The sequence below is a fragment of the Chelonia mydas genome, chromosome 20 (genome assembly GCF_015237465.2).
Source record: "Chelonia mydas isolate rCheMyd1 chromosome 20, rCheMyd1.pri.v2, whole genome shotgun sequence".
Taxonomy (NCBI): Eukaryota; Metazoa; Chordata; order Testudines; family Cheloniidae; genus Chelonia; species Chelonia mydas.
This window is the reverse complement of record NC_051260.2, coordinates 1,401,685-1,419,565: the sequence shown is the minus strand read 5'-3', so window position 1 is coordinate 1,419,565 and position 17,881 is coordinate 1,401,685. Positions and strand designations below refer to the sequence as shown.

At 67.3% G+C, this 17,881-nt stretch overlaps 1 protein-coding gene across 3 annotated transcripts; it reads right to left on the bottom strand.

Annotated features, from left to right (window-relative positions):
* Nucleotides 1-543: 543 nt before the first annotated feature.
* CACNB3 (calcium voltage-gated channel auxiliary subunit beta 3) lies at nt 544-16,708 on the bottom strand. 3 transcript variants are annotated; one of them, XM_043532634.1, is made up of 13 exons: nt 16,655-16,708; nt 7,329-7,451; nt 6,698-6,820; nt 6,404-6,519; nt 5,987-6,051; nt 5,317-5,336; nt 4,819-4,899; nt 3,862-3,920; nt 3,571-3,680; nt 2,965-3,116; nt 2,643-2,738; nt 2,305-2,454; nt 544-1,833 (listed from the first exon to the last, which is right to left on the bottom strand). In XM_043532634.1, exons 1-13 carry the CDS (start codon nt 16,691-16,693, stop codon nt 1,519-1,521), a joined length of 1,449 nt encoding a protein of 482 aa, XP_043388569.1. In that variant the 5' UTR covers nt 16,694-16,708; the 3' UTR covers nt 544-1,518. The 3 variants fall into 3 exon arrangements, with proteins under 3 accessions (XP_043388569.1, XP_037739874.1, XP_037739873.1); XM_037883946.2 differs by lacking the exon at nt 16,655-16,708 and adding an exon at nt 15,117-15,249; XM_037883945.2 differs by lacking the exon at nt 16,655-16,708 and adding an exon at nt 11,276-11,570.
* Nucleotides 16,709-17,881: the final 1,173 nt, after the last annotated feature.

The following is a 17,881-nucleotide window of genomic DNA, read 5'->3' as shown; positions in this document are numbered from 1 at the left end:
TCCCCCCCCGGTGAGCACAGGCTGGGGGGTTCTGGCACCTGGCCCCTTATTCTCCCCCCCCACCCCGGTGAGCACAGGCTGGGGGGTTCTGGCCCCTGGCTGGGGGGTTCTGGCACCTGGCCCCTTATCCTCCCCCCCCCCGGTGAGCACAGGCTGGGGGGTTCTGGCGCCCGGCCCCTTGTCCTGCCCCCCCCCCCTTGGTGAGCACAGGGCGGGGGGTTCTGGTGCCCGGCCCCTTATTCTCTCCCCCACCTCCTTGGTGAGCACAGGCTGGGGGTTCTGGCCCCTGGCCCCTTGGTGAGCACAGGCTGGGGGTTCTGGCCCCTGGCCCCTTGGTGAGCACAGGCCGGGGTTCTGGCACCCGGCCCTTTGTCCCCCACCCCCTTGGTGAGCACAGGCTGGGGGGTTCTGGCGCCTGGCCCCTTGTCCCCCACCCCCTTGGTGAGCACTGGCTGGGGTGGTTCTGGACCCTGGCCCCTTGGTGAGCACAGGCTGGGGGTTCTGGCGCCCGGCCCCGGCTGGCAGACACACAAACACCATCTCTAAACTGCAAACGCTTCTTTGTTAAACAGGCTACAGGTGTCAGGGCAGTAAGTGCTTCCTCCAAACGAGTTGTAACAAACCCGTGTCGGCTCCGCGCTGCCCGGCCCCCCGCGGGCTCGCCCCAGCTGCCCCCGCAGCGCAGCCCCCATGGCCCCAGCCGGGGGGGAATCTCCCTCTGCCGCTAGTGGGTAGCACCTGTGTCCCCCTCAGGCACACCGTTCCCAGTCCATCCAGCGGAGGGTGGCGGGGTGCAGTCTGTACAGGCTTCTCTGGCCGTGGCTGGGTGCTAGTGGTTACGGGGTGTGGGCGGTGGGGCCAAGCCCAGTGGATGTGGGGGGCAGGCTGAGGGAGAATCAGGGTTGAGCCCCACTGAAAGAGGGGATGGGGGCAGGGTCCAGGCTGTTCATCCTCCCTTGCGGGTTTTGCACTTAGCAAATTTTGCCCTGTTCGCTGGACTGCCAGGCCCTGCTCCAGGGAGCCCAGCCCCATGGCAGAGGGCAAGGGGGCCATAGGGGCCTGGAGCAAGCACTGCCAGTTCTGCAGCTTCAACCAGGGAAACTGAGGCCTGGAGCAGGGGCCTGACTTGCCCAGGCTCAGCCAGTGCATAGAACCCAGGTGTCCTGGCTCCCAGCCCTCTCCTTTCACAGCTGGACAGGATGGGAACAGCGCCCTGGCAGGGGTCTGTGGGGTTTCCCTCCAGGGAGATTGTCTGAGCAATGCCTAGCAGGGGGCCTGAGGACAGACGGCTTTTCCTTCCCCCAGTAGGTCAGTTGGGTACACCAGCTTCCTGCGGGGCTGCATGCCGGGCAAGGGGGGCTGTGTTTGGGGGCAGACCGGGGCAGGTCAGCCAGTGCTGGGGCCAGGAGGCCAGGCTGCGTGGGCTCATGGGGCTGGTCTGACAGTGGGGAGGGGTGGGGCGGGGCCGCGGCTCGCTGAGCCCAGTGCAGTCGGCGGGTGAGCCCAGGGCAGTGCCCGTCAGTAGCTGTCCTTGGCCCAGGGTCTGGTGCGTTGCCAGGGCCTGGCGTTGTGGTTCTGCTCAGCCTCGCGCTGCAGGAGCCGGTCCTGCGAGTCGTGCCCGTTGGCGCCGTGCAGGGCGCTGTGGTGGTGCCGGTGGGGCTGGTACAGCTCCGGGTAGGCGTCCGGGTACTCGTCCTCCAGGTGCTGGGAGCTGCTCGGCGAGGTGGCCACCCAGGGCTTGCGGGAGGTCTCGCTCGCCTCGTCCGAGTGCATCGGGGTGCCGTGCTCTCGGGGGGAGTGCTCGCCACCCCGCTCCCCCAGCAGCTGCTGGTTCTAGGGGGCAGAGACACAGGGTCAGGGCCCCCTTTCAGAGTGCGGGGGGGCTCCAGGCTGTTGCGGGGCTCCCCCTGCCAAACAGCTTGGGGTGGGGAGGGCTTGTCTCACCTCGGGGGGGCAGTGGGAGCCCTGTCAGCCCCTGGGGGTCCTGAGTTTCAGGGAGCGGTGCAGCATGGCAAGGCGTTCTAGGGGGCCAGGCGGACTGCACCCAGCACTGCCCTGGCCCCCTTAGCCACAGGCAGAGAGCTCTGGGAGGGGGGCTGTGCCGTGGTCCCTCGCTCAACAAGGTACAGCCACCTCTGGGATGTGGGGCAGCAGCTGGCAGGAAGGGACGTGGCCCCCGCCTGAGGACAGGGAGGGGGGTGCCAGAGCCAGGGGAGGCTGGCTGGAGGCAGGGTGCTGCGGGCCGGGCTCTGGGCAGAGCCTGTGTGTGATCCCGGGGCCGGTGCCAACCCAGAGCCCTGGTACCTGCAGGCCCGGGATGGCGGCGGGCGGCGTGAGGAGGGGCTGGCTGCCCCGCGGGTGGTGTGTGGCTCCCCAGTATACCTCCAGGTACTCGGCCAGGTGCTCACAGGCATCCTCCAGCTGGTTCTCGTCCAGGATCACGTCGAAGAGCTCCTGGGGGTCAGGAAAGGGCCTGCTCAGGGGGGAGGCTGGGCTGGGAGGGGGGCCTGGAGCAGGCTGGCTGGCAGCCGCCGTGCCCTGGGGCCCTGCATGGGAACACCAGGCTCAACCTGGCTGCACGGCACAGCCAGGGCTGAGAGTGTGGGGGGGCGGGGGGGTCCCACCTCCGGCCCCGCACTCACCGGCGGGCACTGCATCAGCTTGTCTGCTGCCATCATCTGCACGTTGAGGTGCTTCACCTGCGACTTGCCCCGGGATTTGATCAGCCGCTGCAGCACCTGCCGGGAAGAGTGGGACTGTCACCATCCCCTGGGCCAGGCGGAGCCCCCCCCCCCCCCCGGGCCAGGCGGAGCCCCCGGCCCCCCCTTCAGGCGTGGATGGGAGGTCACTAAAGAAAGGCCTGGGGGGGCTGCTGTGCTGCAGGGGCTCAGTAGGGCCCCCCCCATCCCAGCACGGCCCCGATGGTGCGGCCCGGCCCCTAGGGGCTCCCCCACCCCCCCTCACCTTGGGCGAGGACACCTTGACGTAGACCACAATGGGGGCCAGCGAGGTCTTGGCCAGCTGGGCCGGGTGGTTGATGGTGTCGGCGTCCAGCACCACCAGCTGCAGGGCCTTGGCCAGCTCGAAGATGCGCTCGATCTCGCTCTGCACCTCGGCTGGGGGGTGGGGGGAGAGAGCGTGAACCCCCCCAGCCCTGCCAGGCCAGCACCCCTCCCTCCCGCCTCCCTCTGCCTTGCCCGCGGCTCCCCGCCCCCTCCCTGGGATGCCTCCTGCTGCCCCGGCTTGGCCCCACACAGCATAGGGGAGCCGTGTGGCGCAGCTGGGGAGGGGTTTTGAGCTCTGGGTCCCAGATGGGCCTGTCCTGGCCCAAGCAGCCCGTAGCCAATCTCTGCCCCCCCAGACGCCGGGTCCCGGGGCGTCCGACGGAGGTGGGGGTGAGCCGTGTCCTTCGCTCAGGGAGCCGGGGGGTTGCGTCTGGAAGCCTCCAGTCTGACCTGGCCGGGGGCCCCTGGGGCAGGCTGCTGCCTCTCCGCCAGCCCCCCAGGTGTGTGTGTGTGGGGGGGAGGGGTGGCTACCCCAGCTCTGCCCCCTGCCCGCGGCCCGACTCACCGATGCTGGACCGGGTGGCGGAGCGCTCGATGATGGCGCGCTTGCCCGGGTTGTTGAGGACGGAGCGCTTGGCGAGGGACAGGTCGGCGGTGACGCGGGTGATGGAGATCCTGACGAGGGGGAGAGGGTGACAGGCAGGGCAGGGCCGTCCCCTGGGGGCCAGGGCAGCTCTGGCACACACACCCCCCGGGCCAGCTGGGCTCAGGGCTGCCCCGAGGGGGAGTCGAGCCCCCATGGCTCCGGGGTAAGGGGACGGACACCTCAGACGGGGGGCGTGGGGGGGGAGCTCACCTGCCATCGAACCTGTGCTTGAGGAAGTCGAAGAGCGCTTTCTGCATCATGTCCGTCACCTGGGGGGCAGAAAGACCCAGCGCCGTCAGCCAGACCCAGGGGTACAGCGGGTTCCCTATGCCAGCCTGGTGCTCCAGCCCACAGAGGGGTCGTGCCCCTCCCCGGGGGCCGGGGGTCAGCGCAGGGCAAGTCCTGCGCCAGCCCTTCCTCCCGCACGGGCACGGCCGGGCAGCAGATGGCACCAGGGAAGGACGTGCCGGCTGGGACGGGAGGGAGATGGCGGCTGTGCCAGGGTGCCGCGGCCGTGCCATCTGCTCGCCGCGGTCACGTGGGCCAGCAATGGTGGGCAGCAGGGCTCCGGGGAGGGTGCGGAGGGACGAGCCCAGCCGAGGGCAGGTGCAGAGAAGGACAGAGCCACTGGGCCTGTGTGTGCATCCAGGCGTGTCCGGGGGCGACTGCGTGCACCGCTGCCCACTGCTGGACGGGGTCTGAACTGCTCCGCTGTGTGTCAAAGCCCCTCTCCTGCCGACAGCAGGCAGGGACTCTCCCTTAGCTGAATGGCAGGGCCTGGGCTTTGGGAGCAGGGGCGCTGTGCCAGGAGCTGAGCACGGCGTAAGGGGGGTGCCTGGGAGGTCTCCTTGCCGCATGGAGTCCTCGGCGCGGTCAGAGGGGTCCCTGCAGTTTATTGCCTGGGCCCTGCCCGCCCCCAGGCAATGGGGCTCCTCTCCTTCCTTCTGCCTCCCCCCAGCGATGGGGCGTCTCCCCTTCCCTGAGCAGCAGGGCTCCCCCCAAACAATGGGGCTCCTGGTTCCCTTGCGGGGGCCCCCCAATCTCACCCAGTTCTCAGCCCATGTTCCCCTTTGCCAGACAACCCCTGCCCTTTCCAGCACCTGCTGGGCCGGGGGCGGGGCCATTGCTGGGGAATCCCCGGTGAGGCTCCGCCCACGCCCCTCCTACCTCATATCCTTTCAGGGAGGGGCCCACCAGCACCACGGGTCTCATGGAGGGAACCACGTCGTAGGGTGGGATGTGCTCCACCTGTGAGAGAGAGGGGTTGGGGGCAGGTGAGGGCCCCTCAGTGCAGGGGGAAACAGGCCCGGAAGCGAAGACGGGGGACGCTGGATGGCCAGTTTTGGAGGGGCCTTAGAACCAACCGGCTGGTGTTCATCAAAGATCCCCAGAGAACCCAGGTGTCCTGGCCAAATCCGCACCCCCATAGGCCACTGAGGCTGGGCCTCCCTAACCCCCACCCTGCGGCCTGAGTTGAGCATAGGGATCTCTCCTTCCCCTCTGGTCCTAAACGGCTGCTCGGCAGTTACACGCTGGCGTGCTCTGCCCCAGAAGTGGCTGCATTCATTTCAGGCGTCCCCCACGTCAGCACCCGCTCTGAGCCTGCAGGGTGTGTGCAGAGCGCCCACTGCTGGCAACCAGGCAAAACCTGCCCTGACCACTCACCTGCTTTTGCTTCTGTTTAGCTTTTTGGAAAGGAAAGAAGAAACAGGGTTGGTGAAAGCAAAGTGGGAGCCGCAGAGAGCGAGGGGCTGGGGGAGACTGAGTGTGGGGACAGCGGAGTCAACCCGGAGTCCCCCTGACTGCAGGGGGTCAGGCCGCAATCCTGAGCACGGTTCCCCCAGGGTCACTAGCTCGCCTGGCCAGCTTTGTGTTCAGCCCTCTCCCTCGGTGAGCTGAGTAGCAGCTCCCCACTTCGCGCCTATCCCTGCAGGACCCAGCCCATGATCCCCACTGGCGGGGGCTGCCCAGGGTGCAACCAGGGCAGGGCCACAGAGCGGGTGAAGCCAGTGCCTCGCCCTAGAGGGGATCTAGGGGGCGTGGCAGCTGGCAGGGTGGGGCTCCTGGCGCTGGCCCCTCGGCAGCCCCAGGGGGTGAGTTCACAGGGGAGGAGGGATCAGCTCGTAGGGCCCCTCCAGCCTGGCCTATGTCCCCCCACACCTCCCACTTGGAGCTGGGTAGTGAGTGTGTCAGGGGGGAGGGCAGGCTGGGGGGTGGGCTGTGTGCAGAGGGGGGGGAGCTGGAGCTGAGTGGGAAGGGAGGGGGTTGGGAGATTGTGCTGAGGGGCAGGGGCTGTGCATGGGACCTGCCCACCGGCCTGCGCTGCAGCCGTTACCTAAGGACGGGGGAGGCGATCGCCGCTTGCTGGGGTCCCCGAGGCCGGAGGCGTTGCCAGATCTCCTGGGGAGAAGCCACAGTGAGTAGAGGGGAAGCCCCGGGGGGGGAGGGGGTAAAGCCCCAAGAGGGGGGTAAAGCCCCAGAAGAGGGGTATCCACCAGGAGCTGTGTGTGTAATATGCCCACACAGTGAGCACCACGTGCCATGCCCGCCCCCGCGGCTAGTCCCGACACAGGGTAACAGCCTGCTACTGCTGCCGGCTAAGGGAGCTGCCCTTTAGCTCAACGGCAGAGCTCTGGGCCGTGGGGCTGACGGTGCAGGGTGGCCGTTCTGCTGGTGGCTACACTGACCCGAGGGGGCCAGGCTGCCGGGGAGGGGGAAAGGCCCATAGAATCCCCCCCGCTGGCCCCTTTACCTGGCTTTCTGCTCCTGCTTCAGGCGTATGGCCTCCAGCCGCTGGGGACTGGGGATGAAAGCGACGTCCCCCCCCTCCTTCACTAGCCGCCCGATCCACCAGTCATTGCTGTATTTCTGGGGAGACACCCGCAGGAGCTGTTACGGGGGAGCGGGGGCAAGACCAAGCCCCCTGCCCTGGGACATAGTAGCTGGCGCTGGGCCCAGCCCTGAGGGAGCTGGTGGCAAAGCCAGCATCAGAACCCAGGCGTCCTGGCTCCCAGCCCCTCCCCCTCTAGCCCAACTCCAGACTCACCTCCTTGATGTGCAGGAAGTCTTTGGCTTCGAAGTTGATGGCGGAGCCCTGCACGGGACACTCCTCATCCAGGGCTCCACAGTAGCTGACATTGGTGCGCACGGCAAACGCTACTGGCTTGTGCTGGGGGAGAGCAGAGGGGCGGGGGTCAGTACTGGGCAGCTGGGCGTCCATGCCCCCCCCCACACACACACACCATGCCATCTGCGGCCAGGAGCCGGCCAGCCTCACACCGTGGCCCCAGGGGCACGAGGGATCCCGCTGCCCTCTGACCCCCAGGCAAGGGCAACTGCAGGAGGCCAGGCTAGATGGGCCCCCTGGCCTGATCCTGGGCAGTGGGAAGGAGAGGATGCCACGCTGGATGGGCCAAGGGGAGAGGGGCCGGACTCCGGGACCCTCACCTCTATGATACTCCGTCATCTGGCTAAGCGTGTGCACACGTGTTTGTGTGTGTTCACCGCTGCCCCCTAGTGGCTGGCAGCAAAGCTGCCCAGCTGCGTGTGTCCAAGGCCCTCTACTGCTGCTGGAGCAGGCTGTGAGGAAGAGCCTAGAGGGCCCCAGGTTCGTGGTCCGTTAGCGCCCCTCCCGTGCAGAGCCAGGGCTGCCCCCGGCTTGGCCCCTGCCTGGCTACCTTGGCCCTCTCCAGCTGGTGTTGTGCCTGGTTCTCCACCTCGCGCTGGGCCGTCTCGCGCTCCTCCTCCAGGGACACGTCTGAGTCCAGGGACGGCCGGCTGGTGTAGGAATCGGCTGAGCCCTGCGGGGCAGGGGAGCCTGAGTGCCATCGCGGCAGGACAGGGAGCTCCCCGGCACAGCGAGGCTATAGCCCTGCGCCCAGACGCCTCCCCCCCCGCCCACCCCCGCCTCTCAACGTCCACCCAGGTCTGTGCTCCCGCAGACAGCACTGACGCCCCCGGAGCCACCCTGGGATAATCCAGGGCAGTGGGTGCTGCTGACAGCCCCTCAGGTGATTCAAAATAACACCACGAAGCGGCCCCCCCTGCGCCCCCCCCCCCCAGTGGAGCGGCTAGTGTGAAATGCGGCTTGTAGCGGCCCATGCCCCCAGGCAATGGTCAGGTGCGCTGGTACAAGCCACTGTCTGCACCAGCGCTGCACCAGACAGGGGAGATGCGGGGAGCCACGTGGGGCTGGTGTGTCTGCACTGGGGGATGGGGAGCGTGGCGTAGGGGGATCCCCGGGCCAGCCCCCCCAGGGCCGTGCATGTCTCTTTAAGAGGCAGCAGGCACAAAGCAGCTGGTGGCGTCAGACAGCCCTGCTGTGCCCCCCCCCAGCTCAGGCTCCTGCCCTCCCCCAGCCCTGCTCACGGAGAGCAGCCTGGGCCAGGTGCAGCCCCCGGGGAGGGGGGGGAAATGATCCCTTATCCCCCCTCCCCACCCTGCTGGGCGTCTCCTCCGCGCCTGGCCCGGGCTCCATCCCCAGATGGCAGAGGGAGCAAATCCCAGGCTCCAGCCTCTCCCCGCCCCCCGGGAGGGTGAAGTCAGCGGCAGGGCCATGCCAGCGAGTGGAGGGCGTGCCAGCACCCGCCTGGGGTAAACACTGAGCCGCTGTGGCTGCCAGCTCCCCTCGCTCCCCGCCTGCCAGGCCTACAGGGAGGGGGGAGCGAATGAACAAACATGACGGCAGATCCCAGAGGTACCGGCTGGCTGGGGCGGGGGGCTGGGGGGACAGGGGTTGCCGCCCTGCCCATGGAGCGGAAGTTTCGGTGACTCCAAGCTCTCGTTCTGCAGCGACGTTAACCCCGTCACTGTCTGTGTGTCGTGGGATTCTCTCTTCCAGTGCGAGTTACTTTGCGCTGCCCAGCACCGAATTCCAGCGGCCATTTCCTTGCCCTGTCACCCCGTTTTGGGCGGTCCCTGTGTAGCTCTTCACAGCCTGCTTTGGGCTTCACCATCGTCCCAGTGTAGCCCTTGCCCCAGATCATTAATGAAGGTGTGGAGCAGCCCTAGGCCCAGTACAGACCCCTGGGGTTCCCACTGGCCTATTCCCACCCTTCCACCAGTTAGTGACCCAGGAGAGGACCTTCCCTCGCATCCCATAGCTACGTAGTTTCCTTCAGAGCCTTTGGATGAGGGACCTCGTCAAAGTCAGTCTGAAAATCCAGATGCGCTAGTTGACTGGATCCCCCTTGTCCACATGCTCGTCGACCCCCTCAAAGAATTGTAATAGATCGGTGAGGCGCGATTTCCCGTGACACAAGCCGGGTTGGCTCGTCCCCATCTCTGTGGCTGATCGTTCCTACCAGTTTGCCTGGGACTGAAGTTCGACTCACTGGCTTGTCATTGCCGGGATCCCCTCGGGAGCCCCTTTTACAAGTCAGCGTCACATTTGCTCCCCTCCAGTCCTCGCCTGGGGCGGAGGCAGGTTTCAGCGATCGGTTACCATCGTTCGCAGTTCTGCAATTTCGGGTCTGAGTTCCTCCAGGCAGCCCTGTGAATGCCCCGGTCCCAGGGAGAGGCTGTGGGGTGAGACTCACTCCAGCCCCAGTGTATTTCTCCCCCGCTGGTCAGCCCCATTATTCAGTGCAGGAGCCCTGCCCCCGAGCCAGAGCACTATGAACCCTCTGGCTCTGCATGGCAGGGGGAGGATAATGACTGGGGGGGGGGGCGGGAGACCTCACCATCTTTCACAGCCTGCTGGGCCAGAGGGCAGGGTCTGAGCAGGACGGGGCGTCAGACGAGGGATCAGAGGTGGGGCGGCCCCCCGCTGCCAGCCAGAGACACCTTCCCTTCCTTTCCCAGCTGAGTGTGCCCCCCGCCCTGGAAATACTGACCCTGCAGTGACCTTTAACCCTTTGCAAGCTGGGGACACAGACCCAGAGGACCCGCCAGGTCCCTTGTCACCCACGCTCCTCACGGCCCGTGCTCAGGGCTCCCTGTGGCACAGCAGACCCTGGGAAATGCCGGGCGGCAGCAGCCTCACAGGGGGGCGGGTTTGTTGTTTCATCTGATTATCCAGCCCCCTGGCGCCAGCCCACGCACCTCAGAGCCAAGCAGATGTGCCTGCGGTGGGCACCTGACCCCCCCGGGCAGCACCGAGCACGACCCAGCTACCTACGGCCGAGTCACTCCAGCCCCATTCACCAGCCATGGCTAGCGCGGGACAGCCTGCCCCGCTCCCCACAGCACCCTGCCCTGCCCCCAGCCCGGCCTCCCCTGGCTTCCCTGGCCCTGCCACTTCCCAACAGTATCCAGCCCCCCCAGCTTTCCCCCCACCCTGTCCCCTGGAGCTCCCCCCCCCATGCCTCGTGAACCCCTGGCCCTGTGTTACCCCAGTGCTGAGCTCGCCCCGTGAACCCCACAAGTTCCCAGCCCTGCCCAACCCCTCCCACCCCCTGGCCTAGGCAGCATTGCTGGGGATAAACCCTGGTGTGCCCTGGGTGCCTAGACACCCTGGTGCTGGGTGCACCAGGCAGGGGAAGGTGCAGAGGCTGCTGGGCTGAGCTGGAAGTGGGGGTGTACTCTGCCCCCCACCCCCTCGGCGGGAGCCGCCTAGTTAAATGAACGGCTCCTGCTGCGTCCCCAGAACAAAAGCAGAAGCTGCAGTGAAATATTTATAGGTCCCCAGCTCTGTTTCTGAAAAGCAGCTTCCCCCCCTGGGAGCGACTCCAGCCGCCCCTGCCCAGCTGCGTGAGCCAGGCTCAGCCTGACTGCCATGGGCACAGCTTGTCCCAGCACCCCCATTCTCTTCCCCACCCATATCCCCTCTTGCCCAGTGCCCCTCTGCCCCTGCCTGCCACATCCCCACCACGCCCTGGCCTTCTCCTGCCCCGCTGGGATCCCGATCCCCAACCCCCTTCCTTGGCCCTGTGCTGCAGCCCCGGGGTCTAGCTGTGGGGGGCAGGGCTTGTGGCTCTGTCCCGAGGGGGGCGCAGCCCCATGGCCTGGCTGGGTGGGCTCCAGGGTGCCCTTTGCAGGCGGGCGCAGCCGGGGCTCTCCCATACCCTGCAGCTCAGGCCGGCCGTGGGCTCTGCAGAGCTATGACCTAACTGGGTCGTGGAGCAGCCCCTCTCTGCACAGCGCCCCCACACCGGGCACTTGCAGAGCGACATTCCCCCCAGCTCAGGGCACAGCCCACCCCCTATGCCAGGCGCCCCCCCCAGCATCCCTGCCCGCGACATTCCGACAAAGCCAAGAGCATCTCTAACGGCTTACAGCCCCCCCCCCAAAAAAACCTGGCACTCCCCTGCCAGGCGCAGAGACAAACCCCCTGCCCCATGTCGGGGGGGGGAGGGGCTGTAACCAGCAACACCCGCGCCTCCCAGCACAGCACCCCCGCCCCATGCCAACATATAGGTGCCCATCCAGGACTCTGAGCCCCCCCCAGGGTGCCAGCTGTTGCTCAGCAACCAGACCCCCCCGCACCCGATCTCGCCACCTTACGGGAGCGCGGCTGGAAATGCCACCATGGCTATGGGGCTGTATAAATAACCGGAGGGTGGGCGGGGGGAGGCCTGCCAGAAACCCAGAGCCCCCAACCAAGAGCAGCACCCCCGGCGCTCCCAGCCCTGCGGGGAAGGGGCTCCCTGCCAACCCCCCCCCAAAAGCCGGCACCCCCACTCACCACCTCGGAGTCCTCGAAGCCATGGATACAGGAGTCGTCATACATGGAGGAGCCCAGGGCGTGTGGGGCTCAGAGAGCAGCAGGAGTGAGCGGAGGAGTGGGACGGACCCCCCAGGCGGGCCCAAACTGTATTGGCCCCACCCTGCTCAGCGGGGGGGGGAGCCAGGGGCTCTGGCTCCCGCCAGGCTGGCCAAACAACAGCAGTTGCCCGTGGGCTGGGGACGGGAGGGCTCAGCTGGGGGGGCTGGGGGCCTGCAGGTCCTGGGACCCAGCTACACCTGCCTGATGGGGCTGGTAGTGGCGGAGCAGGGGGGGGACAGCAGGAGCAAGGAGGGAGGGGGCGTGGCAGGGAGGAGCGAGAGGCAGAGAGCAGCTGAAGGGGAACAAAGAGCTGGTGCCAGGGAAGGAGGAGAGACAGGCAGGGGAGGGAGAGGCTGCAGGTTCACCGCTGTGGCTACAGAGAGGAGGGCAAAGAGAAGGGGCTCCAGGGGCAGGGGTGACCCATATAATGTGGGGGGGGGAGTAAGGACATGCACCCTTCTGTGCACAGACCCCTCATGCACTAGTGCCAGGATCCGTGTCCCCCTGTGCACAGATTCACAGTTCCCCCCCCTGCACTAGTGCCAGGATCCGTGTCCGTCTGTGCACAGATTCACAGTTCCCCCCATGCATTAGTGCCAGGATCCATGTCCCCCTGTGCACAGATTCACAGTTCCCCCCCCTGCACTAGTGCCAGGATCCGTGTCCGTCTGTGCACAGATTCACAGTTCCCCCCATGCACTAGTGCCAGGATCCATGTCCCCCTGTGCACAGATTCACAGTTCCCCCCCGTGCACTAGTGCCAGGATCCGTGTCCGTCTGTGCACAGATTCACAGTTCCCCCGTGCACTACTGCCAGGATCCGTGTCCCTCTGTGCACAGATTCACAGTTCCCCCCGTGCACTAGTGCCAGGATCCATGTCCCCCTGTGCACATATTCACAGTTCCCCCCCGTGCACTAGTGCCAGGATCCGTGTCCGTCTGTGCACATATTCACAGTTCCCCCCCGTGCACTAGTGCCAGGATCCGTGTCCGTCTGTGCACAGATTCACAGTCCCCCGTGCACTAGTGCCAGGATCCATGTCCCCCTGTGCACATATTCACAGTTCCCCCCCCTGCACTAGTGCCAGGATCCGTGTCCGTCTGTGCACATATTCACAGTTCCCCCCCGTGCACTAGTGCCAGGATCCGTGTCCGTCTGTGCACAGATTCACAGTCCCCCCGTGCACTAGTGCCAGGATCCATGTCCCCCTGTGCACATATTCACAGTTCCCCCCCGTGCACTAGTGCCAGGATCCGTGTCCGTCTGTGCACAGATTCACAGTCCCCCGTGCACTAGTGCCAGGATCCATGTCCCCCTGTGCACAGATTCACAGTTCCCGCCCATGCACTAGTGCCAGGATCCGTGTCCCCCTGTGCACAGATTCACAGTTCCCCCTCTGCACTAGTGCCAGGATCCGTGTCCCTCTGTGCACAGATTTACAGTTCCCCCCATGCGCTAGTGCCAGGATCCGTGTCCCTCTGTGCACAGATTCACGGTCCCCCCGTGCACTAGAGCTAGGATCCGTGTCCCTCTGTGCACAGATTCATGATCCCCCTGTGCACTAGTGCCAGGATCCGTGTCCCTCTGTGCACAGATTCACAGTTCCCCCTGTGAACTAGTGCCAGGATCCGTGTCCCCCTGTGCACAGATTCACAGTTCCCCCCCCTGCACTAGTGCCAGGATCCGTGTCCCTCTGTGCACAGATTTACAGTTCCCCCCATGCGCTAGTGCCAGGATCCGTGTCCCTCTGTGCACAGATTCACGGTCCCCCCGTGCACTAGAGCTAGGATCCGTGTCCCTCTGTGCACAGATTCATGATCCCCCTGTGCACTAGTGCCAGGATCCGTGTCCCTCTGTGCACAGATTCACAGTTCCCCCCGTGAACTAGTGCCAGGATCCGTGTCCCCCTGTGCACAGATTCACAGTTCCCCCTCTGCACTAGTGCCAGGATCCGTGTCCCTCTGTGCACAGATTTACAGTTCCCCCCATGCGCTAGTGCCAGGATCCGTGTCCCTCTGTGCACAGATTCACGGTCCCCCCGTGCACTAGAGCTAGGATCCGTGTCCCTCTGTGCACAGATTCATGATCCCCCTGTGCACTAGTGCCAGGATCCGTGTCCCTCTGTGCACAGATTCACAGTTCCCCCCGTGAACTAGTGCCAGGATCCGTGTCCCCCTGTGCACAGATTCACAGTTCCCCCTCTGCACTAGTGCCAGGATCCGTGTCCCTCTGTGCACAGATTTACAGTTCCCCCCATGCGCTAGTGCCAGGATCCGTGTCCCTCTGTGCACAGATTCACGGTCCCCCCGTGCACTAGAGCTAGGATCCGTGTCCCTCTGTGCACAGATTCATGATCCCCCTGTGCACTAGTGCCAGGATCCGTGTCCCTCTGTGCACAGATTCACGGTCCCCCTGTGCACTAGTGCCAGGATCCATGTCCCTCTGTGCACAGATTCACAGTCCCCCTGTGCACTAGTGCCAGGATCCATGTCCCCCTGTGCACAGACCTAGTCCCAGGATCCAGGCTCCCAGCCCCTGAGCTGCTCGCTCCGTGGAAATGGAAAGGTAATTACCATTTCCGAGCCAGCAGCAGATTTCTGCACAGGCCGGGGGAAGGGAAGGGGGCGGAGGGGAAAACCAGAGAGATGGAAATGATGGGGTGAGGGCTTCCATCCCGGAGAACACTCTGCACTTCTCACTGAGCCGCCATTAGCCCCCCACCCCCAGAGAAACGCCCTGGGCCTTGCCCACACCCTGTTTACCCCCCAGCCGGAAGCACAAGCAGCGGGAATCCCATGGCCCAGCCACCACCCGCCCCGCCCTGCAGCATCCTACAACCCAGGATGCTGGCACCCGGGGGATCGAACCGGGGCCATGAGAGCGGCACATGCCCCCAGTGGGGGCTGCATCAGACTGGCATCCTCCATGGCACTGCAGCGGGGGGCGGGGGGCTGTGACACACCCAGCAGCGGGTCTCACTTGGGCAGGCCCCACCCAGCTCCCAGCACAAAGAACATCGGGGCCCTGCACTGACCTTCCCCCCACCCTGCCCTGGCACCGCACACAGCCTCCGCCATGGGGCACCCCATGGCCTGCGGCCTTTCCAAGCAGGCTGGAGCCAGCCCGGGGGTGGGGCGGGGACAAGCTGCCCTTGTGCTGGGGGTGAAGGGAGTGGATGGGGCTGCCCCAGCCCAGCCCAGCGTTCCCGTGGCTGGGATTTGCCCATTGCCCCCCACCCCCCAGTGAGCCCTGGGGACACAACTCCACAGCAGCACCTCCCCTGGGCGCTGGGGGCAAGCGGGGGGTGTGGAAGAGGAGAGAGAACCCCCCCCCATGCGGCACCCCTTGCACCCCCCAGACTCCTGGGTCTGGGCCCACCAGCTAGATGCCCCCTCCCTCCAGAAGTGACCCCTGGCAGCCGGGGAGAGGAAGGTGGGCGGGAACCTTGAACCCCAGCCAGATGCGGGGGGCTCCACCACCCTGCCCCCCACCACAAAAAGTCTCCCCTCCCAACCAACCGCCTGCAACAGCACCCCCCACTCAGCAGCAATTGTCTGTCACCCCCAGCTCCCCCACAGCCCCCTCCCAATTCGCCTGCCCCCCCATCCCTCTCCCGGCTCCCCCAGGTCCGGGGAGAAGGGCGGGGGGGACCCGGAGGCACAGGGCGGGGGGGGGAGGTCCGGGGAGAAGGGCGGGGGGGACCCGGGGGCACAGGGCGGGGGGGACGACCCGGGGGCACGGGGCGGGGGGACACGTTACCTCGTTCAGCAGGAAGGTTGCGCTGGAGTCAGAAAAAGACATAGACGGGGCCAGCGAGCCCGAGCCGAGCCCCCCGCCCCGAGCCGAGCCCCCCGCTGCCTGCGCCCGCAGCTCGGCTCTGCCCGGCCGCTCCCCGGGTGCGTGGCCGCCCCCCTCCGCCGGCTGCGCCCGCTCCGCGCCCCCCACCCCTCGCTCGCTGCTCCCTCCTCCCTCCCCTGCCCCCCCAGCCGCGTCCTCCTCCGCCCCTCCCTCCGCCACTGAGGGGCTCCGGCGCCCCATTAGCGGCTGGGGGGGGGCTGAGGGCGGCCCCCCCGGGGAGGGGAGCACCTGGGGGGGGCGGGCTCTGCTGCCCAGCGAAGGGGGGGTCCGACAGCTCGCACCCTGATCCCCCTCCCCAGCTGCTCACACTAACTGTGGGGGGGGAAGGGCAGTACATCGTGGTCCACCCCCCCCCCCCAGCAGGACAGGACAAGGGCATCTCCCTGCCCCATGGGAGGGAACTCACTGCGCCAGCCCCGAACCTGCCCCGGAGCCAGGCCCCCTCCCATGCTCGCCTGGCTGCAGTGGGGTGACCCCGAACCCCCTGGCCTGTACCCCATTACCCATCGGGACAGCCTGCCTGACAGCACCCCAGTGCGTGGCCCTGGGGTGCTTGCGAAGCGCTCCCCAAAGGGCTGGGGGGCGCTGGGGCCGTTTGCTCAGGGCGGCTGGGGCCGAGGGGGGCTGGGGCAATTTCATCTCTTGCCCTCCCCTCTTCAGAGCCAGGGGGCTGCTCACCCTGCCCCCAGTTCCGATGCTGAGTCATATTTAATAGGGATGAAATATTCCTTGGCTGTGGGAGAAGCCGCAGACAAGCTCCCCCCACGCACACACCGTAAACCAGGGGGCAGGAGAGACCCCACCACCCAAAGAGCTTCACCGGGTGGGAAAGGTGCACACCCAGCCTGTCCCAGCAGGGGGCGCTGCAGGGGGCGGGGCAGGTGCCCTGGCTATAGGGGGGTGCGCCCAGTTACTCCAGTCCCCGCCTGTCCCAGCAGGGGGTGCTGTAGGCGGCAGTGCGTGCAGGGGGGCTCTGGGCTACCCCAGCCCCAGGGGGAGTTGGTGCAGTGGGAAGCATGAGGGGGTGAGCGCCCAGGGGCCTGGCACGGGGCTGGAGGGCGAAGGCTCCCCTTCCGCGTGGGGCTGAGCCCTCAGTCCCAGCCAGCCCCTCGGCTGCTTTCTCTGGCCCCTGCCCTGCTGGTCCTGTCGGCCTGGCTGGCGCCGCAGCCAGCTCTCCCACGTACCTCCATGCTGTGCCCGAACTCCAGCCCCTCGGCCCTCACCGCCCAGCCTCCCGGTAGCCTCCTGCCGGGGGCGGGGGGGGCGGCCCAAGCCTCGAGCAGCTGAGTCTGCAGCCCGAACCCTCTTTCAGGGCCAGCCCAACTCCCTCCTCCTGCCCCCAGCCGACGGTGCAGCCTCCGCCCCCAGCCCTGCTCGACAGACACGCGGTGCGGCGTGGCGAGGGTGCCTGGGCCCGCGCGCGCTGGGACCCCCGTTACCTCGTGGAGCAGGAAGACGCTGGAGTTGGAGAGAGACATGCAAGGCAGCTGCTTCCCAGGAGGAGACGCACCGGCTGCCTCCTCACCCGGCGCCTGGCTCAGCAGCCCAGCCCCGCTCCAGGCTCTCGCAGGACACAGGCAGGAAGCCCAGCCCACGGGCTCCCACGGGACGGCTCCCGGGCCAGCGCACGAGCTTCTCTCGGGATGGTGCACGAGCGTCTTGTGGAATGGTGCATGAGCAGCCCTGAGCTCGGGGGCTCTTGTGGGACGGGGCGGGGGCGTCGCATGAGGGTGGGATGCAAGGGTGCCATCGGGCGGGGGCATCGCATGGGACGGGGCAGGGGCCTGGGCCTGGGACGGGGGCGTCGCACGAGGGTGGGATGCGAGGGTGCCATGGGGCGGGGCGTCGCATGGGACGGGGCATGGCGTCGTGTGGGACGGGGCGGGGGCGTCGCATGAGGGTGGGATGTGAGGGTGCCATGGGGCAGGGGCATTGCGTGGGACGGGGCGGGGGCCTGGGATGGGGTGGGGGCGTCACGTGGGACGGGGCAGGGGCCTGGGACGGGGGCGTCGCATGAGGGTGGGATGGGAGGGTGCCATGGGGCGGGGCGTCACATGGGATGGGGAGGGGGCGTCGTGTGGGACGGGGCGGAGGGATCGCATGAGGGTGGGATGCTAGGGTGCCATGGGGCAGGGGCATCGCGTGGGACGGGGCAGGGGCCTGGGATGGGGCAGGGGCGTCGCGTGGGACGGGGCAGGGGCCTGGGACGGGGGCGTCGCATGAGGGCGGGATGCGAGGGTGCCATGGGGCGGGGGCGACGCATGGGACGGGGCGGGGGCCTGGGATGGGGCGGGGGCGTCGCATGAGGGTGGGGTGCGTGTGTGCCATGGGGCGGGGGCCTGGGATGTAGTGGTGGCATTGTGGGGGAGGGGGCGCGGGAGGGGGCAGGGGCGTCGTGGGGGAGGGGGCGCGGCCGTCACAAAGGCTGTGGCTCCCTCCTCACCCCAGTCTGGGCCCAGCCACTCGGCTCTCCTCAGGTGGCCCAGCCTGGCACAATGTTGGCTCAAGGACCGAGAGATTCAGAGCAGAGGCTCGCTCCCCAGGGGGGCCAGGGGCTCCGGGGCTCCCCCTGCTCCAGGGCCTGTGCCCGCAATCAGCTGAGCCCAGAGCCAGGGATGGCGCTAGGCCTGCACTGATTCACCCACCCCACTGCCACGCAGCTGGAA

Coding starts and splice junctions, on each gene's coding strand:
- CACNB3 (XM_037883945.2), bottom strand. CDS start 11,320: ATGTATGACGACTCCTGTATCCATGGCTTCGAGGACTCCGAGGTG. Junction 6,520..6,697: donor ACTTCCTGCACATCAAGGAG/GTGAGTCTGGAG, acceptor GTGTCTCCCCAG/AAATACAGCAATGACTGGTG. Junction 2,455..2,642: donor AGCTGATGCAGTGCCCGCCG/GTGAGTGCGGGG, acceptor CCTGACCCCCAG/GAGCTCTTCGACGTGATCCT.